Source organism: Musa acuminata, chromosome BXJ3-8 (assembly GCF_036884655.1).
Source record: "Musa acuminata AAA Group cultivar baxijiao chromosome BXJ3-8, Cavendish_Baxijiao_AAA, whole genome shotgun sequence".
NCBI classification, from domain to species: Eukaryota; Viridiplantae; Streptophyta; class Magnoliopsida; order Zingiberales; family Musaceae; genus Musa; species Musa acuminata.
The window spans coordinates 52,609,654-52,637,232 of NC_088356.1; the positions used below are offsets into that span (position 1 = coordinate 52,609,654).

General features: G+C 35.7%; 5 protein-coding genes and 1 pseudogene across 8 annotated transcripts in view; all 6 read left to right on the forward strand.

Moving 5' to 3' along the window:
- Nucleotides 1-677: 677 nt before the first annotated feature.
- Nucleotides 678-6,688, forward strand: LOC135644870 (protein ROOT INITIATION DEFECTIVE 3-like; annotated as a pseudogene).
- LOC135644869 (protein ROOT INITIATION DEFECTIVE 3-like) lies at nt 6,677-7,782 on the forward strand. Its single transcript, XM_065162811.1, has 4 exons — nt 6,677-6,883; nt 6,984-7,097; nt 7,419-7,552; nt 7,657-7,782. Exons 1-3 carry the CDS (start codon nt 6,677-6,679, stop codon nt 7,539-7,541), a joined length of 444 nt encoding a protein of 147 aa, XP_065018883.1. The 3' UTR covers nt 7,542-7,552; nt 7,657-7,782.
- LOC135644867 (protein ROOT INITIATION DEFECTIVE 3-like) lies at nt 7,567-12,451 on the forward strand. Its single transcript, XM_065162806.1, has 3 exons — nt 7,567-7,782; nt 8,419-8,618; nt 9,408-12,451. Exons 1-3 carry the CDS (start codon nt 7,624-7,626, stop codon nt 9,562-9,564), a joined length of 516 nt encoding a protein of 171 aa, XP_065018878.1. The 5' UTR covers nt 7,567-7,623; the 3' UTR covers nt 9,565-12,451.
- On the forward strand, nt 9,398-23,878 carry LOC135644868 (protein ROOT INITIATION DEFECTIVE 3-like). 4 transcript variants are annotated; one of them, XM_065162808.1, is made up of 7 exons: nt 9,398-9,535; nt 12,337-12,662; nt 12,763-12,876; nt 13,198-13,331; nt 13,436-13,561; nt 14,198-15,314; nt 18,116-18,136. In XM_065162808.1, exons 2-4 carry the CDS (start codon nt 12,456-12,458, stop codon nt 13,318-13,320), a joined length of 444 nt encoding a protein of 147 aa, XP_065018880.1. In that variant the 5' UTR covers nt 9,398-9,535; nt 12,337-12,455; the 3' UTR covers nt 13,321-13,331; nt 13,436-13,561; nt 14,198-15,314; nt 18,116-18,136. The 4 variants fall into 4 exon arrangements, with proteins under 4 accessions (XP_065018880.1, XP_065018879.1, XP_065018882.1 ...); XM_065162807.1 differs by having other exon boundaries at nt 14,198-18,214; XM_065162810.1 differs by lacking the exons at nt 9,398-9,535; nt 12,337-12,662; nt 12,763-12,876; nt 13,198-13,331 and adding exons at nt 18,542-18,655; nt 18,977-20,176; nt 20,966-23,878 and having other exon boundaries at nt 13,349-13,561; nt 18,116-18,441.
- A 151-nt stretch (nt 23,879-24,029) lies between these two features.
- On the forward strand, nt 24,030-25,312 carry LOC135644750 (protein ROOT INITIATION DEFECTIVE 3-like). Its single transcript, XM_065162624.1, has 4 exons — nt 24,030-24,413; nt 24,514-24,627; nt 24,949-25,082; nt 25,187-25,312. Exons 1-3 carry the CDS (start codon nt 24,207-24,209, stop codon nt 25,069-25,071), a joined length of 444 nt encoding a protein of 147 aa, XP_065018696.1. The 5' UTR covers nt 24,030-24,206; the 3' UTR covers nt 25,072-25,082; nt 25,187-25,312.
- The window catches only part of LOC135644748 (protein ROOT INITIATION DEFECTIVE 3-like), a 2,663-nt gene continuing 173 nt past the window's right edge, over nt 25,090-27,579 (forward strand). The window contains exons 1-3 of the mRNA XM_065162623.1: nt 25,090-25,312; nt 25,949-26,148; nt 26,938-27,579. The exon at nt 26,938-27,579 is cut by the window's right edge and continues 173 nt beyond it. Coding sequence (XP_065018695.1) covers nt 25,154-25,312; nt 25,949-26,148; nt 26,938-27,094 — 516 coding nt within the window. The 5' untranslated portion in view covers nt 25,090-25,153 and the 3' untranslated portion in view covers nt 27,095-27,579. The remainder of the gene's footprint in view (nt 25,313-25,948; nt 26,149-26,937) is intronic.

Below are 27,579 nucleotides of genomic sequence, written 5' to 3' on the forward strand. Positions count from 1 at the left end.
GTGTAGTGTTATATTGTATGTGTATGTGTGTGTATTGTGTATGTATATAGTGCGTGTGTAGCATGTGTTGTGTGTGTGTAGCGTGTATGTATATTTGTAGTGTGTGTGTAGTGTGTGTTGTGTGTATGTATTGTGTGTTGTGTGTATGTGTATTATGTTTGTGTTGTTTATGTTATTGTATTGTTTTTGTCTATATTGTGTATGTAGTGTGTTGTTTGTATGTGTATTGTGTTGTGTGTATATGTGTATTGTGTGTTGTGTGTGTTATTTTAATGTGTGTTGTGTGTTTGTGTATTGTGTATGTATAACGTGTGTTATGTGTTGTTTGTGTATTGTTTGTGTTATTTTCTTGTGTGTATGTATATGTATTGTGTGTGTGTTGTGTATGTTATGTGTGTTTTTGTTGTGTATGTATTGTGTGTTGTTTATGTTGTATTGTTTTTGTGTGTGTTATGTGTATGTGTGTATTGTGTAGTGTGTTATGTGTTGTGTGTATATGTGTATTATAGGGTTTAGGGTTTTAGGGTTTTAGGGTTCAGGGTTTAGGGTTTCAGGATTTTACGGTTTAGGTTTTTAGGATTTAGGGTTTTAGGGTTTAGGGTTTAGGGTTAGGGTTTAGGGTTTAGGGTTTTAGGGTTTAGGGTTTAGGGTTTTAGGGTTTAGGGTTTAGGGTTTAGGGTTTAGTGTTTACTTTAGGGTTTAGGGTTTAGGTTTTAGGGTTTAGGTTTTAGGGTTTAGGGTTTGTGTGTTCTGCTCATATTTCGCTTGAAGGTGACAGAGATAGCATATACGCACCTTGGTAGCCCGCGAGCTCCGTTTATACTCTCGTGATCCGAAACGCCTACTCTAAAATCCTCAAAAACCCCTTCTTTCTTTGGCGGCGCCTCTTCGCCACCGATGGAAGTGGTGATCGCCTCCTCCCCGGTGGACGTCGGCTTCGGTTGTTGGGACCTACGCTCGGGCTTCGAGCAGCTCCGGTACCGCTCATGCTCCTCCGCTCCACATGGCCTCCTCTCCATAGCCGGTCGCTTTCTCGCTTCCTCGCAGCTCCGCGATTCCCCTTCCTCCGCCTCTTGCCCCATTTTCTTCTGGTCCTGGGATAAGGTGAGTCCTAATCCGAACCTTTCTTCCACATCTCCACTTCACGCCCTGTTTCATACTCGTGTTGGATAAACGATCTCATAATTCTCGCTCTATGTTTCAGCCTCAGGTGGAAGTTAGGAGCTTCCCGTTTGAGCCGATTGGACCGCTTGTTTCCAATTCAGAAGGCACTTACGTCATGGGAGGAGGACCATCCGGCATTATCTACCAATGGGAGGTAATCTTTTGCTTTTCCACTTCTGATTTCTTAGGTAAGATTTGCTTTTTCTGTCTGTCTTCTCTTTAAGACACTGGTATGAGAATTTTCCGTCTGCTTGGGACTCAAATTTTGATGCACGACTTTTGGTCTGTGTGTCCAAATCTGTTCTTGATTCTCTCATCCACCTTGTTTAAAGTCAAAGGGGCCGTATTATGCTTTCATTTTGGTTTTGATGTCAAAGTTTGTTTTGTTTTGTTTTCTAATGTTTGTCTTGTTAGCTCCCTCTCTTCATAGAAACACTCATGATAAAAGCTTAGATTTATCTTTAAATTTATCAAGGTTGCTAGTGGGAAATTGCTCACATGGTGGCATGCACATTATCGGTCTGTCACCTGTCTCACTCTCTCCAAGGACGAGTCTTTGCTAATATCAGGGTCTGAGGATGGCTCTGTCAGAGTTTGATCCCTTATGATGTATGTAATTCTTACTTAGTTTTTTTCTTGTCGAAATTGTTCCTTTATGTTGTCTTGTCTAAAATGCTAATATGATTTTTGTAATGTTTGATGACATGGCAAAGGCTTCTGCTGGTGTTCTTTATAGATATAGCTTTTCGGAACATGCTTTACGTGTCACCGATGTTGTTACGGGACATGGGTTATGCAACTCCATTATCATCTCAACCTCAGAGGATCGAACATGTAAGGTTCGTTAGTTGTTACACTTTGTACTTCTTTGAAAAGAGTAGTTGGTTATATTAGGAAATTAGTTGTCAATAGGAACACAACCAGATGCCGAGGGACTTCACTGTTGTGTAACTTCAACTGAAAAATTTTGAGGTACATAAATGATGCATCTGAATTAAGAGGTTAATTTCCCTGAATTAGATGATGACTTATAATATATTACCTCGTAACTTACTCTTAGTTTTTGTTTCAAAACAAAGTCTAACTCTGCTCCTCAAGTGGAACATGCTGATGGTAAGAATCTTTCTTTTCAAAATTTTACTGTAGTGGCAGTATCTTGGTAGCTTGAACAAAAGTTATTTGCTTTATTCTTTCTTTGTCCTAGCCCAATTTAAACTTTGACCTGATGAATGTAATGATAAAGTAGATTATAGATGCTTATTAGGGTCAAGGTGCTCTCAATGGTATGACCACCTTTTTTGCAGAATGTCAGTTCTATTACTGCAAGCTTAACTTAATTTACTTATATGTTGAACTGAAAAGATAATTTTAATCTGTTGTTAGAAAATTGATCCCCCTTCCTCCCAGTGCTAATTGTCTATGTTTGTATTTTAGATTTTGAAGATAACTTCTTTTGACTACTGCATATGTTCCAGATATGGAGCCTATATGAGGGTTTGTTATTGAGGAGCATTACGTTTCCTTCCATAATTGATGCTATTGTAATGGATCTTGGGGAGCATGTGTTCTATGCTGGTGGCCGAGATGGCAAAATATATATTGCAGCGCTAAATGCTGAATGCAACCGCAACAGCATACACGGGATGTTCATCATTGGTGCCTTGTATGATCACAGGTCTCAATATGCTGTTAGTCAGTTTTGATAATCACTTATATACATGTATATATTTACCAACAATTGTGTTTTGTGTGTTCTGGCAAATTTCTATGAAGAGACTATACTGTATATATCTAATTTGTGTTCTTAGATATATAAGAGGTTTGTTGTATTTGATGCTTTCTATTTCCAAATTGCCTTTATCTTGATGTTTTAGTTTTGAATTTTTCATGTAAGCTTGTCATTCTGCATTTCCTCAAAAGTCAATTTAACTTTACCTTTGGGTCTTGGAATTTTACATCTCACCATCTTTTCCTGCCCTTATTGTTTGTTCGGCTGCATCAAGTATAACAGTAGTAGAAGACCTGGGGTTCCAAGAGTCTGTTTACCAAAGGTTTTGCTTATTTTTGATTTTTTTTTTCCAAAAGACTTTAATCACTTTCTTTTATAAGAAATATTTAGCTGAAATATTTTTTTGACTTTAACATTTTACATTAGAGAGATACATAACTAAAGTAATTTAGCTTACAGTTTGACTTGCATGCATGCTTATATGCACTAATATATAGGTGTAACTTCAATGCTTAGTCTAAGCTCTGTGGGTAATCATAATTGTTTCATGTTTTGTTGACCCTTGTTAAGTTTCAATTGGGAAATCGTCATTGTCTTGTTACTGCAAGATGTGTTAGACATATTTGTACTTCTAGTGCACTTTCTGTATCTTGTATATTGATTCAATCACAATTTTGCTTTCTTCTTCAACATTTTCCTTTTCGTGATTTACTTTAAGCTGTTTTTGTCATCTAGTAAGGCAATAACATGCCTAGCATTTAGCACGGATGGAGTTACTCTAGTGTCTGGGACTGAAGATGGTATTGTCAGAGTTTGGGATACGAAAACCAAGCATGTTACTCGTGTTTTGAAACATGTGAAAGGTACATCGGTAACTAGGATTCTATTATAAAAAATGTTTAAATTACTTCGGATGTATTAGCAATTGTTGAAATGGAGAAATTATTTTGTATATACAATGAAATTTGCTTAGATCTTATGAGTTGTGTGTATGTGTGTGTGTTGTGTGTGTTATGTTTATGTCGTCTGTTTGTATATTACGAGTTGTGTGTATTTGTGCGTGTTATAAGTTGTGTGTGTATGTGTGTTTGTGTTATGAGTCATGTGTATATGTGTATGAGTTGTGTATGTTAAGCGTGTGTGTGTGTTGTTATGAATTGTGTGTGTATTGTGTATGTTATATTTATATGTGTGTTGTGTGTGTTGTTATGATGCGTATGTTGTGATGAGTTGTGTGTATATGTGTGCGTTGTGTATGCTATTCGTGTGCGTTGTTATGAGTTGTATGTGTGTTGTGTGTGTGTGTGTTGTATATAGTGTGTTGTTAAGATATGTGCGTTGTGTGTAGTGTGTGTTGTTATGAGTTATTTGTATATGTGTGTATTGTGTATATTATGTGTGTGTTGTTACAAGTTTTGTGTGTATGTGTGTGTGTTGTGTATGTTATGTGTTTATGTAGTGTGTGTTATGAGTTGCGTGTATGTGTGTGTTGTTAAAAGATGTGTGTTTATGTGTTTGTGTTGTGTATGTTATGTGTATATGTAGTGTGTGTTGTGTATGTTATGTGTATATGTAGTATGTGTTGTGTGTTTGTATATTGTGTTTGTGTTGTTTATTTTATTGTATTGTTTTAGTGTGAGTTGTGTGTGTAGTGTGTAGTGCGTGTAGTGTGTGTGTATTGTGTATGTGTAGTGTATGTTATGTGTTGTGTGTGTATATGTGTATTGTGTGTGTTATATTTGTGTTATTTTCGTGTGTATTGTTTATTGTGTGTGTGTGTGTTGTGTGTTTGTATATTGTGTATTTGTAGTGTGTTTTATTTGTTGTGTGTATAGTATTGTGTGTATTATTTATGTTATTTTCGTGTGTGTTGTTTATTATGTGTGTGTTATGTGTGTTTGTTGTGTGTATATGTATTGTGTGTATGTTGTGTATGTTATGTGTGTGTGTTGTTACCAGTTGTATGTGTATGTGTTTGTGTTATGTATGTTATGTATGTATGAAGTATGTGCGTAGTATATGTTGTGTGTATGTATATTGTGTGTGTGTTGTTTGTGTTGTTATATTATTTTTGTGTGTAGTGTGTGTAGTGTGTATATGTATTATGTGTTATACGTTGTGTATATATAATGTGTATTGTGTGTGTTGTTTGTGTTATTTTTATGTGTGTTGTATATTGTGTGTGGTTGTTGTGTGTATTGTGTGTGTATTGTGTGTGTTGTGTTGTTTGTATATGTGTATTGTTTGTATTATTTTCATGTGTTGTTTATTGTGTGTGTGTTATGTGTCTGTGTTGTGTGTATGTGTATTGTGTTGTGTGTAGTGTTATGTTGTATGTGTATGTGTATTGTGTATGTATGTAGTGCGTGTATAGTATGTGTTGTGTGTATGTGTAATGTTGTGTGTAGTGTGTGTATGTGTAGTGTGTGTTGTTTGTATGTGTATTGTGCATATGTGTAATGTTGTGTGTAGTATGTGTTGTGTATGTTATGTGTGTATAGTATGTGTTGTAGTGTGTTGTGTGTGTGTAGTATGTGTTGTGTATGTTATCGTATTGTTTTTATGTGTTTTGTGTGTAGTGTGTATGTGTATTGTGTGTATTTGTATTATTTTCATGTGTTGTGTATTATGTATGTGTAGTGTGTGTTATATGTTGTTTGTGTTATTTTCATGTGTTGTTTATCGTGTGTGTGTATGTGTATTGTGTGTGTATGTGTTTGTGTTATGTATATTATGTTTCTATGTAGTGTGTGTAGTATGTGTAGTGTGTGTTGTGTGTATTGTTTATGTTGTTATATTATTTTTGTGTGTTGTGTGTATGTGTATTGTATGTTATGTGTTGTGTATATTTATATGTGTATTGTGTGTGTTGTTTGTGTTATTTTGGTGTGTGTTGTTTATTGTGTGTGTGTGTGTGTTGTGTGAATGTGTATTGTGTATGTGTAGTGTGTGTTATGTGTTATTTGTATGTGTATTGTGTGTATTGTTTGTGTTATTTTCATATGTGTTGTTTATTGTGTGTGTGTTATTTGTCTGTGTTGTGTGTATGTGTATTGTGTTGTATGTGTGTAGTGTTATATTGTATGTGTATGTGTGTGTATTGTGTATGTATATAGTGCGTGTGTAGCATGTGTTGTGTGTGTGTAGCGTGTATGTATATTTGTAGTGTGTGTGTAGTGTGTGTTGTGTGTATGTATTGTGTGTTGTGTGTATGTGTATTATGTTTGTGTTGTTTATGTTATTGTATTGTTTTTGTCTATATTGTGTATGTAGTGTGTTGTTTGTATGTGTATTGTGTTGTGTGTATATGTGTATTGTGTGTTGTGTGTGTTATTTTAATGTGTGTTGTGTGTATGTGTATTGTGTATGTATAGCGTGTGTTATGTGTTGTTTGTGTATTGTTTGTGTTATTTTCTTGTGTGTATGTATATGTATTGTGTGTGTGTTGTGTATGTTATGTGTGTTTTTGTTGTGTATGTATTGTGTGTTTTATAGTGTGTGTTGTATATGTTGTATTGTTTTTGTGTGTGTTGTGTGTATGTGTGTAGTGTGTAGTGTGTTATGTGTTGTGTGTATATGTGTATTATATGGTTTAGGGTTTAGGGTTTAGGGTTTAGAGTTTAGGGTTTGTGTGTTCTGCTCATATTTTGCTTGAAGGTGACAGAGATAGCATATACGCACCTTGGTAGCCCGCGAGCTCCGTTTATACTCTCGTGATCCGAAACGCCTACTCTAAAATCCTCAAAAACCCCTTCTTTCTTTGGCGTCGCCTCTTCGCCACCGATGGAAGTGGTGATCGCCTCCTCCCCGGTGGACGTCGGCTTCGGTTGTTGGGACCTACGCTCGGGCTTCGAGCAGCTCCGGTACCGCTCATGCTCCTCCGCTCCACATGGCCTCCTCTCCATAGCCGGCCGCTTTCTCGCTTCCTCGCAGCTCCGCGATTCCCCTTCCTCCGCCTCTTGCCCCATTTTCTTTTGGTCCTGGGATAAGGTGAGTCCTAATCCGAACCTTTCTTCCACATCTCCACTTCACGCCCTGTTTCATACTCGTGTTGGATAAACGATCTCATAATTCTCGCTCTATGTTTCAGCCTCAGGTGGAAGTTAGGAGCTTCCCGGTTGAGTCGATTGGACCGCTTGTTTCCAATTCAGAAGGCACTTACGTCATGGGAGGAGGACCATCCGGCATTATCTACCAATGGGAGGTAATCTTTTGCTTTTCCACTTCTGATTTCTTAGGTAAGATTTGCTTTTTCTGTCTGTCTTCTCTTTAAGACACTGGTATGAGAATTTTCCGTCTGCTTGGGACTCAAATTTTGATGCACGACTTTTGGTCTGTGTGTCCAAATCTGTTCTTGATTCTCTCATCCACCTTGTTTAAAGTCAAAGGGGCCGTATTATGCTTTCATTTTGGTTTTGATGTCAAAGTTTGTTTTGTTTTGTTTTCTAATGTTTGTCTTGTTAGCTCCCTCTCTTCATAGAAACACTCATGATAAAAGCTTAGATTTATCTTTAAATTTATCAAGGTTGCTAGTGGGAAATTGCTCACATGGTGGCATGCACATTATCGGTCTGTCACCTGTCTCACTCTCTCCAAGGACGAGTCTTTGCTAATATCAGGGTCTGAGGATGGCTCTGTCAGAGTTTGATCCCTTATGATGTATGTAATTCTTACTTAGTTTTTTTCTTGTCGAAATTGTTCCTTTATGTTGTCTTGTCTAAAATGCTAATATGATTTTTGTAATGTTTGATGACATGGCAAAGGCTTCTGCTGGTGTTCTTTATAGATATAGCTTTTCGGAACATGCTTTACGTGTCACCGATGTTGTTACGGGACATGGGTTATGCAACTCCATTATCATCTCAACCTCAGAGGATCGAACATGTAAGGTTCGTTAGTTGTTACACTTTGTACTTCTTTGAAAAGAGTAGTTGGTTATATTAGGAAATTAGTTGTCAATAGGAACACAACCAGATGCCGAGGGACTTCACTGTTGTGTAACTTCAACTGAAAAATTTTGAGGTACATAAATGATGCATCTGAATTAAGAGGTTAATTTCCCTGAATTAGATGATGACTTATAATATATTACCTCGTAACTTACTCTTAGTTTTTGTTTCAAAACAAAGTCTAACTCTGCTCCTCAAGTGGAACATGCTGATGGTAAGAATCTTTCTTTTCAAAATTTTACTGTAGTGGCAGTATCTTGGTAGCTTGAACAAAAGTTATTTGCTTTATTCTTTCTTTGTCCTAGCCCAATTTAAACTTTGACCTGATGAATGTAATGATAAAGTAGATTATAGATGCTTATTAGGGTCAAGGTGCTCTCAATGGTATGACCACCTTTTTTGCAGAATGTCAGTTCTATTACTGCAAGCTTAACTTAATTTACTTATATGTTGAACTGAAAAGATAATTTTAATCTGTTGTTAGAAAATTGATCCCCCTTCCTCCCAGTGCTAATTGTCTATGTTTGTATTTTAGATTTTGAAGATAACTTCTTTTGACTACTGCATATGTTCCAGATATGGAGCCTATATGAGGGTTTGTTATTGAGGAGCATTACGTTTCCTTCCATAATTGATGCTATTGTAATGGATCTTGGGGAGCATGTGTTCTATGCTGGTGGCCGAGATGGCAAAATATATATTGCAGCGCTAAATGCTGAATGCAACCGCAACAGCATACACGGGATGTTCATCATTGGTGCCTTGTATGATCACAGGTCTCAATATGCTGTTAGTCAGTTTTGATAATCACTTATATACATGTATATATTTACCAACAATTGTGTTTTGTGTGTTCTGGCAAATTTCTATGAAGAGACTATACTGTATATATCTAATTTGTGTTCTTAGATATATAAGAGGTTTGTTGTATTTGATGCTTTCTATTTCCAAATTGCCTTTATCTTGATGTTTTAGTTTTGAATTTTTCATGTAAGCTTGTCATTCTGCATTTCCTCAAAAGTCAATTTAACTTTACCTTTGGGTCTTGGAATTTTACATCTCACCATCTTTTCCTGCCCTTATTGTTTGTTCGGCTGCATCAAGTATAACAGTAGTAGAAGACCTGGGGTTCCAAGAGTCTGTTTACCAAAGGTTTTGCTTATTTTTGATTTTTTTTTTCCAAAAGACTTTAATCACTTTCTTTTATAAGAAATATTTAGCTGAAATATTTTTTTGACTTTAACATTTTACATTAGAGAGATACATAACTAAAGTAATTTAGCTTACAGTTTGACTTGCATGCATGCTTATATGCACTAATATATAGGTGTAACTTCAATGCTTAGTCTAAGCTCTGTGGGTAATCATAATTGTTTCATGTTTTGTTGACCCTTGTTAAGTTTCAATTGGGAAATCGTCATTGTCTTGTTACTGCAAGATGTGTTAGACATATTTGTACTTCTAGTGCACTTTCTGTATCTTGTATATTGATTCAATCACAATTTTGCTTTCTTCTTCAACATTTTCCTTTTCGTGATTTACTTTAAGCTGTTTTTGTCATCTAGTAAGGCAATAACATGCCTAGCATTTAGCACGGATGGAGTTACTCTAGTGTCTGGGACTGAAGATGGTATTGTCAGAGTTTGGGATACGAAAACCAAGCATGTTACTCGTGTTTTGAAACATGTGAAAGGTACATCGGTAACTAGGATTCTATTATAAAAAATGTTTAAATTACTTCGGATGTATTAGCAATTGTTGAAATGGAGAAATTATTTTGTATATACAATGAAATTTGCTTAGATCTTATGAGTTGTGTGTATGTGTGTGTGTTGTGTGTGTTATGTTTATGTCGTCTGTTTGTATATTACGAGTTGTGTGTATTTGTGCGTGTTATAAGTTGTGTGTGTATGTGTGTTTGTGTTATGAGTCATGTGTATATGTGTATGAGTTGTGTATGTTAAGCGTGTGTGTGTGTTGTTATGAATTGTGTGTGTATTGTGTATGTTATATTTATATGTGTGTTGTGTGTGTTGTTATGATGCGTATGTTGTGATGAGTTGTGTGTATATGTGTGCGTTGTGTATGCTATTCGTGTGCGTTGTTATGAGTTGTATGTGTGTTGTGTGTGTGTGTGTTGTATATAGTGTGTTGTTAAGATATGTGCGTTGTGTGTAGTGTGTGTTGTTATGAGTTATTTGTATATGTGTGTATTGTGTATATTATGTGTGTGTTGTTACAAGTTTTGTGTGTATGTGTGTGTGTTGTGTATGTTATGTGTTTATGTAGTGTGTGTTATGAGTTGCGTGTATGTGTGTGTTGTTAAAAGATGTGTGTTTATGTGTTTGTGTTGTGTATGTTATGTGTATATGTAGTGTGTGTTGTGTATGTTATGTGTATATGTAGTATGTGTTGTGTGTTTGTATATTGTGTTTGTGTTGTTTATTTTATTGTATTGTTTTAGTGTGAGTTGTGTGTGTAGTGTGTAGTGCGTGTAGTGTGTGTGTATTGTGTATGTGTAGTGTATGTTATGTGTTGTGTGTGTATATGTGTATTGTGTGTGTTATATTTGTGTTATTTTCGTGTGTATTGTTTATTGTGTGTGTGTGTGTTGTGTGTTTGTATATTGTGTATTTGTAGTGTGTTTTATTTGTTGTGTGTATAGTATTGTGTGTATTATTTATGTTATTTTCGTGTGTGTTGTTTATTATGTGTGTGTTATGTGTGTTTGTTGTGTGTATATGTATTGTGTGTATGTTGTGTATGTTATGTGTGTGTGTTGTTACCAGTTGTATGTGTATGTGTTTGTGTTATGTATGTTATGTATGTATGAAGTATGTGCGTAGTATATGTTGTGTGTATGTATATTGTGTGTGTGTTGTTTGTGTTGTTATATTATTTTTGTGTGTAGTGTGTGTAGTGTGTATATGTATTATGTGTTATACGTTGTGTATATATAATGTGTATTGTGTGTGTTGTTTGTGTTATTTTTATGTGTGTTGTATATTGTGTGTGGTTGTTGTGTGTATTGTGTGTGTATTGTGTGTGTTGTGTTGTTTGTATATGTGTATTGTTTGTATTATTTTCATGTGTTGTTTATTGTGTGTGTGTTATGTGTCTGTGTTGTGTGTATGTGTATTGTGTTGTGTGTAGTGTTATGTTGTATGTGTATGTGTATTGTGTATGTATGTAGTGCGTGTATAGTATGTGTTGTGTGTATGTGTAATGTTGTGTGTAGTGTGTGTATGTGTAGTGTGTGTTGTTTGTATGTGTATTGTGCATATGTGTAATGTTGTGTGTAGTATGTGTTGTGTATGTTATGTGTGTATAGTATGTGTTGTAGTGTGTTGTGTGTGTGTAGTATGTGTTGTGTATGTTATCGTATTGTTTTTATGTGTTTTGTGTGTAGTGTGTATGTGTATTGTGTGTATTTGTATTATTTTCATGTGTTGTGTATTATGTATGTGTAGTGTGTGTTATATGTTGTTTGTGTTATTTTCATGTGTTGTTTATCGTGTGTGTGTATGTGTATTGTGTGTGTATGTGTTTGTGTTATGTATATTATGTTTCTATGTAGTGTGTGTAGTATGTGTAGTGTGTGTTGTGTGTATTGTTTATGTTGTTATATTATTTTTGTGTGTTGTGTGTATGTGTATTGTATGTTATGTGTTGTGTATATTTATATGTGTATTGTGTGTGTTGTTTGTGTTATTTTGGTGTGTGTTGTTTATTGTGTGTGTGTGTGTGTTGTGTGAATGTGTATTGTGTATGTGTAGTGTGTGTTATGTGTTATTTGTATGTGTATTGTGTGTATTGTTTGTGTTATTTTCATATGTGTTGTTTATTGTGTGTGTGTTATTTGTCTGTGTTGTGTGTATGTGTATTGTGTTGTATGTGTGTAGTGTTATATTGTATGTGTATGTGTGTGTATTGTGTATGTATATAGTGCGTGTGTAGCATGTGTTGTGTGTGTGTAGCGTGTATGTATATTTGTAGTGTGTGTGTAGTGTGTGTTGTGTGTATGTATTGTGTGTTGTGTGTATGTGTATTATGTTTGTGTTGTTTATGTTATTGTATTGTTTTTGTCTATATTGTGTATGTAGTGTGTTGTTTGTATGTGTATTGTGTTGTGTGTATATGTGTATTGTGTGTTGTGTGTGTTATTTTAATGTGTGTTGTGTGTATGTGTATTGTGTATGTATAGCGTGTGTTATGTGTTGTTTGTGTATTGTTTGTGTTATTTTCTTGTGTGTATGTATATGTATTGTGTGTGTGTTGTGTATGTTATGTGTGTTTTTGTTGTGTATGTATTGTGTGTTTTATAGTGTGTGTTGTATATGTTGTATTGTTTTTGTGTGTGTTGTGTGTATGTGTGTAGTGTGTAGTGTGTTATGTGTTGTGTGTATATGTGTATTATATGGTTTAGGGTTTAGGGTTTAGGGTTTAGAGTTTAGGGTTTGTGTGTTCTGCTCATATTTTGCTTGAAGGTGACAGAGATAGCATATACGCACCTTGGTAGCCCGCGAGCTCCGTTTATACTCTCGTGATCCGAAACGCCTACTCTAAAATCCTCAAAAACCCCTTCTTTCTTTGGCGTCGCCTCTTCGCCACCGATGGAAGTGGTGATCGCCTCCTCCCCGGTGGACGTCGGCTTCGGTTGTTGGGACCTACGCTCGGGCTTCGAGCAGCTCCGGTACCGCTCATGCTCCTCCGCTCCACATGGCCTCCTCTCCATAGCCGGCCGCTTTCTCGCTTCCTCGCAGCTCCGCGATTCCCCTTCCTCCGCCTCTTGCCCCATTTTCTTTTGGTCCTGGGATAAGGTGAGTCCTAATCCGAACCTTTCTTCCACATCTCCACTTCACGCCCTGTTTCATACTCGTGTTGGATAAACGATCTCATAATTCTCGCTCTATGTTTCAGCCTCAGGTGGAAGTTAGGAGCTTCCCGGTTGAGTCGATTGGACCGCTTGTTTCCAATTCAGAAGGCACTTACGTCATGGGAGGAGGACCATCCGGCATTATCTACCAATGGGAGGTAATCTTTTGCTTTTCCACTTCTGATTTCTTAGGTAAGATTTGCTTTTTCTGTCTGTCTTCTCTTTAAGACACTGGTATGAGAATTTTCCGTCTGCTTGGGACTCAAATTTTGATGCACGACTTTTGGTCTGTGTGTCCAAATCTGTTCTTGATTCTCTCATCCACCTTGTTTAAAGTCAAAGGGGCCGTATTATGCTTTCATTTTGGTTTTGATGTCAAAGTTTGTTTTGTTTTGTTTTCTAATGTTTGTCTTGTTAGCTCCCTCTCTTCATAGAAACACTCATGATAAAAGCTTAGATTTATCTTTAAATTTATCAAGGTTGCTAGTGGGAAATTGCTCACATGGTGGCATGCACATTATCGGTCTGTCACCTGTCTCACTCTCTCCAAGGACGAGTCTTTGCTAATATCAGGGTCTGAGGATGGCTCTGTCAGAGTTTGATCCCTTATGATGTATGTAATTCTTACTTAGTTTTTTTCTTGTCGAAATTGTTCCTTTATGTTGTCTTGTCTAAAATGCTAATATGATTTTTGTAATGTTTGATGACATGGCAAAGGCTTCTGCTGGTGTTCTTTATAGATATAGCTTTTCGGAACATGCTTTACGTGTCACCGATGTTGTTACGGGACATGGGTTATGCAACTCCATTATCATCTCAACCTCAGAGGATCGAACATGTAAGGTTCGTTAGTTGTTACACTTTGTACTTCTTTGAAAAGAGTAGTTGGTTATATTAGGAAATTAGTTGTCAATAGGAACACAACCAGATGCCGAGGGACTTCACTGTTGTGTAACTTCAACTGAAAAATTTTGAGGTACATAAATGATGCATCTGAATTAAGAGGTTAATTTCCCTGAATTAGATGATGACTTATAATATATTACCTCGTAACTTACTCTTAGTTTTTGTTTCAAAACAAAGTCTAACTCTGCTCCTCAAGTGGAACATGCTGATGGTAAGAATCTTTCTTTTCAAAATTTTACTGTAGTGGCAGTATCTTGGTAGCTTGAACAAAAGTTATTTGCTTTATTCTTTCTTTGTCCTAGCCCAATTTAAACTTTGACCTGATGAATGTAATGATAAAGTAGATTATAGATGCTTATTAGGGTCAAGGTGCTCTCAATGGTATGACCACCTTTTTTGCAGAATGTCAGTTCTATTACTGCAAGCTTAACTTAATTTACTTATATGTTGAACTGAAAAGATAATTTTAATCTGTTGTTAGAAAATTGATCCCCCTTCCTCCCAGTGCTAATTGTCTATGTTTGTATTTTAGATTTTGAAGATAACTTCTTTTGACTACTGCATATGTTCCAGATATGGAGCCTATATGAGGGTTTGTTATTGAGGAGCATTACGTTTCCTTCCATAATTGATGCTATTGTAATGGATCTTGGGGAGCATGTGTTCTATGCTGGTGGCCGAGATGGCAAAATATATATTGCAGCGCTAAATGCTGAATGCAACCGCAACAGCATACACGGGATGTTCATCATTGGTGCCTTGTATGATCACAGGTCTCAATATGCTGTTAGTCAGTTTTGATAATCACTTATATACATGTATATATTTACCAACAATTGTGTTTTGTGTGTTCTGGCAAATTTCTATGAAGAGACTATACTGTATATATCTAATTTGTGTTCTTAGATATATAAGAGGTTTGTTGTATTTGATGCTTTCTATTTCCAAATTGCCTTTATCTTGATGTTTTAGTTTTGAATTTTTCATGTAAGCTTGTCATTCTGCATTTCCTCAAAAGTCAATTTAACTTTACCTTTGGGTCTTGGAATTTTACATCTCACCATCTTTTCCTGCCCTTATTGTTTGTTCGGCTGCATCAAGTATAACAGTAGTAGAAGACCTGGGGTTCCAAGAGTCTGTTTACCAAAGGTTTTGCTTATTTTTGATTTTTTTTTTCCAAAAGACTTTAATCACTTTCTTTTATAAGAAATATTTAGCTGAAATATTTTTTTGACTTTAACATTTTACATTAGAGAGATACATAACTAAAGTAATTTAGCTTACAGTTTGACTTGCATGCATGCTTATATGCACTAATATATAGGTGTAACTTCAATGCTTAGTCTAAGCTCTGTGGGTAATCATAATTGTTTCATGTTTTGTTGACCCTTGTTAAGTTTCAATTGGGAAATCGTCATTGTCTTGTTACTGCAAGATGTGTTAGACATATTTGTACTTCTAGTGCACTTTCTGTATCTTGTATATTGATTCAATCACAATTTTGCTTTCTTCTTCAACATTTTCCTTTTCGTGATTTACTTTAAGCTGTTTTTGTCATCTAGTAAGGCAATAACATGCCTAGCATTTAGCACGGATGGAGTTACTCTAGTGTCTGGGACTGAAGATGGTATTGTCAGAGTTTGGGATACGAAAACCAAGCATGTTACTCGTGTTTTGAAACATGTGAAAGGTACATCGGTAACTAGGATTCTATTATAAAAAATGTTTAAATTACTTCGGATGTATTAGCAATTGTTGAAATGGAGAAATTATTTTGTATATACAATGAAATTTGCTTAGATCTTATGAGTTGTGTGTATGTGTGTGTGTTGTGTGTGTTATGTTTATGTCGTCTGTTTGTATATTACGAGTTGTGTGTATTTGTGCGTGTTATAAGTTGTGTGTGTATGTGTGTTTGTGTTATGAGTCATGTGTATATGTGTATGAGTTGTGTATGTTAAGCGTGTGTGTGTGTTGTTATGAATTGTGTGTGTATTGTGTATGTTATATTTATATGTGTGTTGTGTGTGTTGTTATGATGCGTATGTTGTGATGAGTTGTGTGTATATGTGTGCGTTGTGTATGCTATTCGTGTGCGTTGTTATGAGTTGTATGTGTGTTGTGTGTGTGTGTGTTGTATATAGTGTGTTGTTAAGATATGTGCGTTGTGTGTAGTGTGTGTTGTTATGAGTTATTTGTATATGTGTGTATTGTGTATATTATGTGTGTGTTGTTACAAGTTTTGTGTGTATGTGTGTGTGTTGTGTATGTTATGTGTTTATGTAGTGTGTGTTATGAGTTGCGTGTATGTGTGTGTTGTTAAAAGATGTGTGTTTATGTGTTTGTGTTGTGTATGTTATGTGTATATGTAGTGTGTGTTGTGTATGTTATGTGTATATGTAGTATGTGTTGTGTGTTTGTATATTGTGTTTGTGTTGTTTATTTTATTGTATTGTTTTAGTGTGAGTTGTGTGTGTAGTGTGTAGTGCGTGTAGTGTGTGTGTATTGTGTATGTGTAGTGTATGTTATGTGTTGTGTGTGTATATGTGTATTGTGTGTGTTATATTTGTGTTATTTTCGTGTGTATTGTTTATTGTGTGTGTGTGTGTTGTGTGTTTGTATATTGTGTATTTGTAGTGTGTTTTATTTGTTGTGTGTATAGTATTGTGTGTATTATTTATGTTATTTTCGTGTGTGTTGTTTATTATGTGTGTGTTATGTGTGTTTGTTGTGTGTATATGTATTGTGTGTATGTTGTGTATGTTATGTGTGTGTGTTGTTACCAGTTGTATGTGTATGTGTTTGTGTTATGTATGTTATGTATGTATGAAGTATGTGCGTAGTATATGTTGTGTGTATGTATATTGTGTGTGTGTTGTTTGTGTTGTTATATTATTTTTGTGTGTAGTGTGTGTAGTGTGTATATGTATTATGTGTTATACGTTGTGTATATATAATGTGTATTGTGTGTGTTGTTTGTGTTATTTTTATGTGTGTTGTATATTGTGTGTGGTTGTTGTGTGTATTGTGTGTGTATTGTGTGTGTTGTGTTGTTTGTATATGTGTATTGTTTGTATTATTTTCATGTGTTGTTTATTGTGTGTGTGTTATGTGTCTGTGTTGTGTGTATGTGTATTGTGTTGTGTGTAGTGTTATGTTGTATGTGTATGTGTATTGTGTATGTATGTAGTGCGTGTATAGTATGTGTTGTGTGTATGTGTAATGTTGTGTGTAGTGTGTGTATGTGTAGTGTGTGTTGTTTGTATGTGTATTGTGCATATGTGTAATGTTGTGTGTAGTATGTGTTGTGTATGTTATGTGTGTATAGTATGTGTTGTAGTGTGTTGTGTGTGTGTAGTATGTGTTGTGTATGTTATCGTATTGTTTTTATGTGTTTTGTGTGTAGTGTGTATGTGTATTGTGTGTATTTGTATTATTTTCATGTGTTGTGTATTATGTATGTGTAGTGTGTGTTATATGTTGTTTGTGTTATTTTCATGTGTTGTTTATCGTGTGTGTGTATGTGTATTGTGTGTGTATGTGTTTGTGTTATGTATATTATGTTTCTATGTAGTGTGTGTAGTATGTGTAGTGTGTGTTGTGTGTATTGTTTATGTTGTTATATTATTTTTGTGTGTTGTGTGTATGTGTATTGTATGTTATGTGTTGTGTATATTTATATGTGTATTGTGTGTGTTGTTTGTGTTATTTTGGTGTGTGTTGTTTATTGTGTGTGTGTGTGTGTTGTGTGAATGTGTATTGTGTATGTGTAGTGTGTGTTATGTGTTATTTGTATGTGTATTGTGTGTATTGTTTGTGTTATTTTCATATGTGTTGTTTATTGTGTGTGTGTTATTTGTCTGTGTTGTGTGTATGTGTATTGTGTTGTATGTGTGTAGTGTTATATTGTATGTGTATGTGTGTGTATTGTGTATGTATATAGTGCGTGTGTAGCATGTGTTGTGTGTGTGTAGCGTGTATGTATATTTGTAGTGTGTGTGTAGTGTGTGTTGTGTGTATGTATTGTGTGTTGTGTGTATGTGTATTATGTTTGTGTTGTTTATGTTATTGTATTGTTTTTGTCTATATTGTGTATGTAGTGTGTTGTTTGTATGTGTATTGTGTTGTGTGTATATGTGTATTGTGTGTTGTGTGTGTTATTTTAATGTGTGTTGTGTGTATGTGTATTGTGTATGTATAGCGTGTGTTATGTGTTGTTTGTGTATTGTTTGTGTTATTTTCTTGTGTGTATGTATATGTATTGTGTGTGTGTTGTGTATGTTATGTGTGTTTTTGTTGTGTATGTATTGTGTGTTTTATAGTGTGTGTTGTATATGTTGTATTGTTTTTGTGTGTGTTGTGTGTATGTGTGTAGTGTGTAGTGTGTTATGTGTTGTGTGTATATGTGTATTATATGGTTTAGGGTTTAGGGTTTAGGGTTTAGAGTTTAGGGTTTGTGTGTTCTGCTCATATTTTGCTTGAAGGTGACAGAGATAGCATATACGCACCTTGGTAGCCCGCGAGCTCCGTTTATACTCTCGTGATCCGAAACGCCTACTCTAAAATCCTCAAAAACCCCTTCTTTCTTTGGCGTCGCCTCTTCGCCACCGATGGAAGTGGTGATCGCCTCCTCCCCGGTGGACGTCGGCTTCGGTTGTTGGGACCTACGCTCGGGCTTCGAGCAGCTCCGGTACCGCTCATGCTCCTCCGCTCCACATGGCCTCCTCTCCATAGCCGGCCGCTTTCTCGCTTCCTCGCAGCTCCGCGATTCCCCTTCCTCCGCCTCTTGCCCCATTTTCTTTTGGTCCTGGGATAAGGTGAGTCCTAATCCGAACCTTTCTTCCACATCTCCACTTCACGCCCTGTTTCATACTCGTGTTGGATAAACGATCTCATAATTCTCGCTCTATGTTTCAGCCTCAGGTGGAAGTTAGGAGCTTCCCGGTTGAGTCGATTGGACCGCTTGTTTCCAATTCAGAAGGCACTTACGTCATGGGAGGAGGACCATCCGGCATTATCTACCAATGGGAGGTAATCTTTTGCTTTTCCACTTCTGATTTCTTAGGTAAGATTTGCTTTTTCTGTCTGTCTTCTCTTTAAGACACTGGTATGAGAATTTTCCGTCTGCTTGGGACTCAAATTTTGATGCACGACTTTTGGTCTGTGTGTCCAAATCTGTTCTTGATTCTCTCATCCACCTTGTTTAAAGTCAAAGGGGCCGTATTATGCTTTCATTTTGGTTTTGATGTCAAAGTTTGTTTTGTTTTGTTTTCTAATGTTTGTCTTGTTAGCTCCCTCTCTTCATAGAAACACTCATGATAAAAGCTTAGATTTATCTTTAAATTTATCAAGGTTGCTAGTGGGAAATTGCTCACATGGTGGCATGCACATTATCGGTCTGTCACCTGTCTCACTCTCTCCAAGGACGAGTCTTTGCTAATATCAGGGTCTGAGGATGGCTCTGTCAGAGTTTGATCCCTTATGATGTATGTAATTCTTACTTAGTTTTTTTCTTGTCGAAATTGTTCCTTTATGTTGTCTTGTCTAAAATGCTAATATGATTTTTGTAATGTTTGATGACATGGCAAAGGCTTCTGCTGGTGTTCTTTATAGATATAGCTTTTCGGAACATGCTTTACGTGTCACCGATGTTGTTACGGGACATGGGTTATGCAACTCCATTATCATCTCAACCTCAGAGGATCGAACATGTAAGGTTCGTTAGTTGTTACACTTTGTACTTCTTTGAAAAGAGTAGTTGGTTATATTAGGAAATTAGTTGTCAATAGGAACACAACCAGATGCCGAGGGACTTCACTGTTGTGTAACTTCAACTGAAAAATTTTGAGGTACATAAATGATGCATCTGAATTAAGAGGTTAATTTCCCTGAATTAGATGATGACTTATAATATATTACCTCGTAACTTACTCTTAGTTTTTGTTTCAAAACAAAGTCTAACTCTGCTCCTCAAGTGGAACATGCTGATGGTAAGAATCTTTCTTTTCAAAATTTTACTGTAGTGGCAGTATCTTGGTAGCTTGAACAAAAGTTATTTGCTTTATTCTTTCTTTGTCCTAGCCCAATTTAAACTTTGACCTGATGAATGTAATGATAAAGTAGATTATAGATGCTTATTAGGGTCAAGGTGCTCTCAATGGTATGACCACCTTTTTTGCAGAATGTCAGTTCTATTACTGCAAGCTTAACTTAATTTACTTATATGTTGAACTGAAAAGATAATTTTAATCTGTTGTTAGAAAATTGATCCCCCTTCCTCCCAGTGCTAATTGTCTATGTTTGTATTTTAGATTTTGAAGATAACTTCTTTTGACTACTGCATACGTTCCAGATATGGAGCCTATATGAGGGTTTGTTATTGAGGAGCATGACGTTTCCTTCCATAATTGATGCTATTGTAATGGATCTTGGGGAGCATGTGTTCTATGCTGGTGGCCGAGATGGCAAAATATATATTGCAGCGCTAAATGCTGAATGCAACCGCAATAGCATACACGGGATGTTCATCATTGGTGCCTTGTATGATCACAGGTCTCAATATGCTGTTAGTTAGTTTTGATAATCACTTATATACATGTATATATTTACCAACAATTGTGTTTTGTGTGTTCTGGCAAATTTCTATGAAGAGACTATACTGTATATATCTAATTTGTGTTCTTAGATATATAAGAGGTTTGTTGTATTTGATGCTTTCTATTTCCAAATTGCATTTATCTTGATGTTTTAGTTTTGAATTTTACATGTAAGCTTGTCATTCTGCATTTCCTCAAAAGTCAATTTAACTTTACCTTTGGGTCTTGGAATTTTACATCTCACCATCTTTTCCTGCCCTTATTGTTTGTTCGGCTGCATCAAGTATAACAGTAGTAGAAGACCTGGGGTTCCAAGAGTCTGTTTACCAAAGGTTTTGCTTATTTTTGATTTTTTTTTCCCAAAAGACTTTAATCGCTTTCTTTTATAAGAAATATTTAGCTGAAATATTTTTTTGACTTTAACATTTTACATTAGAGAGATATATAACTAAAGTAATTTAGCTTACAGTTTGACTTGCATGCATGCTTATATGCACTAATATATAGGTGTAACTTCAATGCTTAGTCTAAGCTCTGTGGGTAATCATAATTGTTTCATGTTTTGTTGACCCTTGTTAAGTTTCAATTGGGAAATCGTCATTGTCTTATTACTGCAAGATGTGTTAGACATATTTGTACTTCTAGTGCACTTTCTGTATCTTGCATATTGATTCAATCACAATTTTGCTTTCTTCTTCAACATTTTCCTTTTCGTGATTTACTTTAAGCTGTTTTTGTCATCTAGTAAGGCAATAACATGCCTAGCATTTAGCACGGATGGAGTTACTCTAGTGTCTGGGACTGAAGATGGTATTGTCAGAGTTTGGGATACGAAAACCAAGCATGTTACTCGTCTTTTGAAACATGTGAAAGGTACATCAGTAACTAGGATTCTATTATAAAAAATGTTTAAATTACTTCGGATGTATTAGCAATTGTTGAAATGGAGAAATTATTTTGTATATACAATGAAATTTGCTTAGATCTTATGAGTTGTGTGTATGTGTGTGTGTTGTGTGTGTTATGTTTATGTCGTCTGTTTGTATATTACGAGTTGTGTGTATTTGTGCGTGTTATAAGTTGTGTGTGTATGTGTGTTTGTGTTATGAGTCATGTGTATATGTGTATGAGTTGTGTATGTGAAGCGTGTGTGTGTGTTGTTATGAATTGTGTGTGTATTGTGTATGTTATATTTATATGTGTGTTGTGTGTGTTGTTATGATGCGTATGTTGTGATGAGTTGTGTGTATATGTGTGTGTTGTGTATGCTATGCGTGTGCGTTGTTATGAGTTGTATGTGTGTTGTGTGTGTGTGTGTTGTATATAGTGTGTTGTTAAGATATGTGCGTTGTGTGTAGTGTGTGTTGTTATGAGTTATTTGTATATGTGTGTATTGTGTATATTATGTGTGTGTTGTTACAAGTTTTGTGTGTATGTGTGTGTGTTGTGTATGTTATGTGTTTATGTAGTGTGTGTTATGAGTTGCGTGTATGTGTGTGTTGTTAAAAGATGTGTGTTTATGTGTTTGTGTTGTGTATGTTATGTGTATATGTAGTGTGTGTTGTGTATGTTATATGTATATGTAGTATGTGTTGTGTGTTTGTATATTGTGTTTGTGTTGTTTATTTTCTTGTATTGTTTTAGTGTGAGTTGTGTGTGTAGTGTGTAGTGCGTGTAGTGTGTTTGTATTGTGTATGTGTAGTGTATGTTATGTGTTGTGTGTGTATATGTGTATTGTGTGTGTTATATTTGTGTTATTTTCGTGTGTATTGTTTATTGTGTGTGTGTGTGTTGTGTGTTTGTATATTGTGTATTTGTAGTGTGTTTTATTTGTTGTGTGTATAGTATTGTGTGTATTATTTATGTTATTTTCGTGTGTGTTGTTTATTATGTGTGTGTTATGTGTGTTTGTTGTGTGTATTTTGTGTATGTTATGTGTGTGTGTTGTTACCAGTTGTATGTGCATGTGTTTGTGTTATGTATGTTATGTATGTATGAAGTATGTGCGTAGTATATGTTGTGTGTATGTATATTGTGTGTGTGTTGTTTGTGTTGTTATATTATTTTTGTGTGTAGTGTGTGTAGTGTGTATATGTATTATGTGTTATACGTTGTGTATATATAATGTGTATTGTGTGTGTTGTTTGTGTTATTTTTGTGTGTGTTGTTTATTGTGTGTGGTTGTTGTGTGTATTGTGTGTGTATTGTGTGTGTTGTGTTGTTTGTATATGTGTATTGTTTGTATTATTTTCATGTGTTGTTTATTGTGTGTGTGTTATGTGTCTGTGTTGTGTGTATGTGTATTGTGTTGTGTGTAGTGTTATGTTGTATGTGTATGTGTATTGTGTATGTATGTAGTGCGTGTATAGTATGTGTTGTGTGTATGTGTAATGTTGTGTGTAGTGTGTGTATGTGTAGTGTGTGTTGTTTGTATGTGTATTGTGCATATGTGTAATGTTGTGTGTAGTGTGTGTGTAGTATGTGTTGTGTATGTTATGTGTGTATAGTATGTGTTGTAGTGTGTTGTGTGTGTGTAGTATGTGTTGTGTATGTTATCGTATTGTTTTTATGTGTATTGTGTGTAGTGTGTAGTGTGTAGTGTGTAGTGTGTATGTGTATTGTGTGTATTTGTATTATTTTCACGTGTTGTGTATTATGTATGTGTAGTGTGTATTATATGTTGTTTGTGTTATTTTCATGTGTTGTTTATCGTGTGTATGTGTATTGTGTGTGTATGTGTTTGTGTTATGTATATTATGTTTCTATGTAGTGTGTGTAGTATGTGTTGTGTGTGTTGTGTGTATTGTTTATGTTGTTATATTATTTTTGTGTGTTGTGTGTATTGTGTTGTGTGTATGTGTATTGTATGTTATGTGTTGTGTATATTTATATGTGTATTGTGTGTGTTGTTTGTGTTATTTTTGTGTGTGTTGTTTATTGTGTGTGTGTGTGTTGTGTGAATGTGTATTGTGTATGTGTAGTGTGTGTTATGTGTTATTTGTATGTGTATTGTGTGTATTGTTTGTGTTATTTTCATATGTGTTGTTTATTGTGTGTGTGTTATTTGTCTGTATTGTGTGTATGTGTATTGTGTTGTGTGTGTGTAGTGTTATATTGTATGTGTATGTGTGTGTATTGTGTATGTATATAGTGCGTGTGTAGCATGTGTTGTGTGTGTGTAGCGTGTATGTATATTTGTAGTGTGTGTTGTGTGTATGTATTGTGTGTTGTGTGTATGTGTATTATGTTTGTGTTGTTTATGTTATTGTATTGTTTTTGTCTGTATTGTGTATGTAGTGTGTTGTTTGTATGTGTATTGTGTTGTGTGTATATGTGTATTGTGTGTTGTGTGTGTTATTTTAATGTGTGTTGTGTGTATGTGTATTGTGTATGTATAGCGTGTGTTATGTGTTGTTTGTGTATTGTTTGTGTTATTTTCTTGTGTGTATGTATATGTATTGTGTGTGTGTTGTGTATGTTATGTGTGTTTTTGTTGTGTATGTATTGTGTGTTGTATAGTGTGTGTTGTTTATGTTGTATTGTTTTTGTGTGTGTTGTGTGTATGTGTGTAGTGTGTAGTGTGTTATGTGTTGTGTGTATATGTGTATTATAGTGTTTAGGTTTAGGGTTTTAGGGTTTTAGGGTTCAGGGTTTAGGGTTTCAGGGTTTTAGGGTTTAGGTTTTTAGGATTTAGGGTTTTAGGGTTTAGGGTTTAGGGTTAGGGTTTAGGGTTTTAGGGTTTAGGGTTTAGGGTTTTAGGGTTTAGGGTTTAGGGTTTAGTGTTTACTTTAGGGTTTAGGGTTTAGGGTTTAGGGTTTAGAATTTAGGGTTTGTGTGTTCTGCTCATATTTTGCTTGAAGGTGACAGAGATAGCATATACGCACCTTGGTAGCCCGCGAGCTCCGTTTATATTCTCGTGATCCGAAACGCCTACTCTAAAATCCTCAAAAACCCCTTCTTTCTTTGGCGGCGCCTCTTCGCCACCGATGGAAGTGGTGATCGCCTCCTCCCCGGTGGACGTCGGCTTCGGTTGTTGGGACCTACGCTCGGGCTTCGAGCAGCTCCGGTACCGCTCATGCTCCTCCGCTCCACATGGCCTCCTCTCCATAGCCGGTCGCTTTCTCGCTTCCTCGCAGCTCCGCGATTCCCCTTCCTCCGCCTCTTGCCCCATTTTCTTCTGGTCCTGGGATAAGGTGAGTCCTAATCCGAACCTTTCTTCCACATCTCCACTTCACGCCCTGTTTCATACTCGTGTTGGATAAACGATCTCATAATTCTCGCTCTATGTTTCAGCCTCAGGTGGAAGTTAGGAGCTTCCCGGTTGAGCCGATTGGACCGCTTGTTTCCAATTCAGAAGGCACTTACGTCATGGGAGGAGGACCATCCGGCATTATCTACCAATGGGAGGTAATCTTTTGCTTTTCCACTTCTGATTTCTTAGGTAAGATTTGCTTTTTCTGTCTGTCTTCTCTTTAAGACACTGGTATGAGAATTTTCCGTCTGCTTGGGACTCAAATTTTGATGCACGACTTTTGGTCTGTGTGTCCAAATCTGTTCTTGATTCTCTCATCCACCTTGTTTAAAGTCAAAGGGGCCGTATTATGCTTTCATTTTGGTTTTGATGTCAAAGTTTGTTTTGTTTTGTTTTCTAATGTTTGTCTTGTTAGCTCCCTCTCTTCATAGAAACACTCATGATAAAAGCTTAGATTTATCTTTAAATTTATCAAGGTTGCTAGTGGGAAATTGCTCACATGGTGGCATGCACATTATCGGTCTGTCACCTGTCTCACTCTCTCCAAGGACGAGTCTTTGCTAATATCAGGGTCTGAGGATGGCTCTGTCAGAGTTTGATCCCTTATGATGTATGTAATTCTTACTTAGTTTTTTTCTTGTCGAAATTGTTCCTTTATGTTGTCTTGTCTAAAATGCTAATATGATTTTTGTAATGTTTGATGACATGGCAAAGGCTTCTGCTGGTGTTCTTTATAGATATAGCTTTTCGGAACATGCTTTACGTGTCACCGATGTTGTTACGGGACATGGGTTATGCAACTCCATTATCATCTCAACCTCAGAGGATCGAACATGTAAGGTTCGTTAGTTGTTACACTTTGTACTTCTTTGAAAAGAGTAGTTGGTTATATTAGGAAATTAGTTGTCAATAGGAACACAACCAGATGCCGAGGGACTTCACTGTTGTGTAACTTCTACTGAAAAATTTTGAGGTACATAAATGATGCATCTGAATTAAGAGGTTAATTTCCCTGAATTAGATGATGACTTATAATATATTACCTCGTAACTTACTCTTAGTTTTTGTTTCAAAACAAAGTCTAACTCTGCTCCTCAAGTGGAACATGCTGATGGTAAGAATCTTTCTTTTCAAAATTTTACTGTAGTGGCAGTATCTTGGTAGCTTGAACAAAAGTTATTTGCTTTATTCTTTCTTTGTCCTAGCCCAATTTAAACTTTGACCTGATGAATGTAATGATAAAGTAGATTATAGATGCTTATTAGGGTCAAGGTGCCCTCAATGGTATGACCACCTTTTTTGCAGAATGTCAGTTCTATTACTGCAAGCTTAACTTAATTTACTTATATGTTGAACTGAAAAGATAATTTTAATCTGTTGTTAGAAAATTGATCCCCCTTCCTCCCAGTGCTAATTGTCTATGTTTGTATTTTAGATTTTGAAGATAACTTCTTTTGACTACTGCATATGTTCCAGATATGGAGCCTATATGAGGGTTTGTTATTGAGGAGCATTACGTTTCCTTCCATAATTGATGCTATTGTAATGGATCTTGGGGAGCATGTGTTCTATGCTGGTGGCCGAGATGGCAAAATATATATTGCAGCGCTAAATGCTGAATGCAACCGCAACAGCATACACGGGATGTTCATCATTGGTGCCTTGTATGATCACAGGTCTCAATATGCTGTTAGTCAGTTTTGATAATCACTTATATACATGTATATATTTACCAACAATTGTGTTTTGTGTGTTCTGGCAAATTTCTATGAAGAGACTATACTGTATATATCTAATTTGTGTTCTTAGATATATAAGAGGTTTGTTGTATTTGATGCTTTCTATTTCCAAATTGCCTTTATCTTGATGTTTTAGTTTTGAATTTTTCATGTAAGCTTGTCATTCTGCATTTCCTCAAAAGTCAATTTAACTTTACCTTTGGGTCTTGGAATTTTACATCTCACCATCTTTTCCTGCCCTTATTGTTTGTTCGGCTGCATCAAGTATAACAGTAGTAGAAGACCTGGGGTTCCAAGAGTCTGTTTACCAAAGGTTTTGCTTATTTTTTATTTTTTTTTTCCAAAAGACTTTAATCGCTTTCTTTTATAAGAAATATTTAGCTGAAATATTTTTTTGACTTTAACATTTTACATTAGAGAGATACATAACTAAAGTAATTTAGCTTACAGTTTGACTTGCATGCATGCTTATATGCACTAATATATAGGTGTAACTTCAATGCTTAGTCTAAGCTCTGTGGGTAATCATAATTGTTTCATGTTTTGTTGACCCTTGTTAAGTTTCAATTGGGAAATCGTCATTGTCTTGTTACTGCAAGATGTGTTAGACATATTTGTACTTCTAGTGCACTTTCTGTATCTTGTATATTGATTCAATCACAATTTTGCTTTCTTCTTCAACATTTTCCTTTTCGTGATTTACTTTAAGCTGTTTTTGTCATCCAGTAAGGCAATAACATGCCTAGCATTTAGCACGGATGGAGTTACTCTAGTGTCTGGGACTGAAGATGGTATTGTCAGAGTTTGGGATACGAAAACCAAGCATGTTACTCGTGTTTTGAAACATGTGAAAGGTACATCAGTAACTAGGATTCTATTATAAAAAATGTTTAAATTACTTCGGATGTATTAGCAATTGTTGAAATGGAGAAATTATTTTGTATATACAATGAAATTTGCTTAGATCTTATGAGTTGTGTGTATGTGTGTGTGTTGTGTGTGTTATGTTTATGTCGTCTGTTTGTATATTACGAGTTGTGTGTATTTGTGCGTGTTATAAGTTGTGTGTGTATGTGTGTTTGTGTTATGAGTCATGTGTATATGTGTATGAGTTGTGTATGTTAAGCGTGTGTGTGTGTTGTTATGAATTGTGTGTGTATTGTGTATGTTATATTTATATGTGTGTTGTGTGTGTTGTTATGATGCGTATGTTGTGATGAGTTGTGTGTATATGTGTGTGTTGTGTATGCTATGCGTGTGCGTTGTTATGAGTTGTATGTGTGTTGTGTGTGTGTGTGTTGTATATAGTGTGTTGTTAAGATATGTGCGTTGTGTGTAGTGTGTGTTGTTATGAGTTATTTGTATATG

Coding starts and splice junctions, on each gene's coding strand:
- LOC135644868 (XM_065162807.1), top strand. CDS start 12,456: ATGGAAGTGGTGATCGCCTCCTCCCCGGTGGACGTCGGCTTCGGTTGT. Junction 12,663..12,762: donor TCTTTTGGTCCTGGGATAAG/GTGAGTCCTAAT, acceptor TCTATGTTTCAG/CCTCAGGTGGAAGTTAGGAG. Junction 12,877..13,197: donor GCATTATCTACCAATGGGAG/GTAATCTTTTGC, acceptor AAATTTATCAAG/GTTGCTAGTGGGAAATTGCT.
- LOC135644867 (XM_065162806.1), top strand. CDS start 7,624: ATGATTTTTGTAATGTTTGATGACATGGCAAAGGCTTCTGCTGGTGTT. Junction 7,783..8,418: donor CAGAGGATCGAACATGTAAG/GTTCGTTAGTTG, acceptor CATATGTTCCAG/ATATGGAGCCTATATGAGGG. Junction 8,619..9,407: donor GGTGCCTTGTATGATCACAG/GTCTCAATATGC, acceptor TTTGTCATCTAG/TAAGGCAATAACATGCCTAG.
- LOC135644869 (XM_065162811.1), top strand. CDS start 6,677: ATGGAAGTGGTGATCGCCTCCTCCCCGGTGGACGTCGGCTTCGGTTGT. Junction 6,884..6,983: donor TCTTTTGGTCCTGGGATAAG/GTGAGTCCTAAT, acceptor TCTATGTTTCAG/CCTCAGGTGGAAGTTAGGAG. Junction 7,098..7,418: donor GCATTATCTACCAATGGGAG/GTAATCTTTTGC, acceptor AAATTTATCAAG/GTTGCTAGTGGGAAATTGCT.
- LOC135644750 (XM_065162624.1), top strand. CDS start 24,207: ATGGAAGTGGTGATCGCCTCCTCCCCGGTGGACGTCGGCTTCGGTTGT. Junction 24,414..24,513: donor TCTTCTGGTCCTGGGATAAG/GTGAGTCCTAAT, acceptor TCTATGTTTCAG/CCTCAGGTGGAAGTTAGGAG. Junction 24,628..24,948: donor GCATTATCTACCAATGGGAG/GTAATCTTTTGC, acceptor AAATTTATCAAG/GTTGCTAGTGGGAAATTGCT.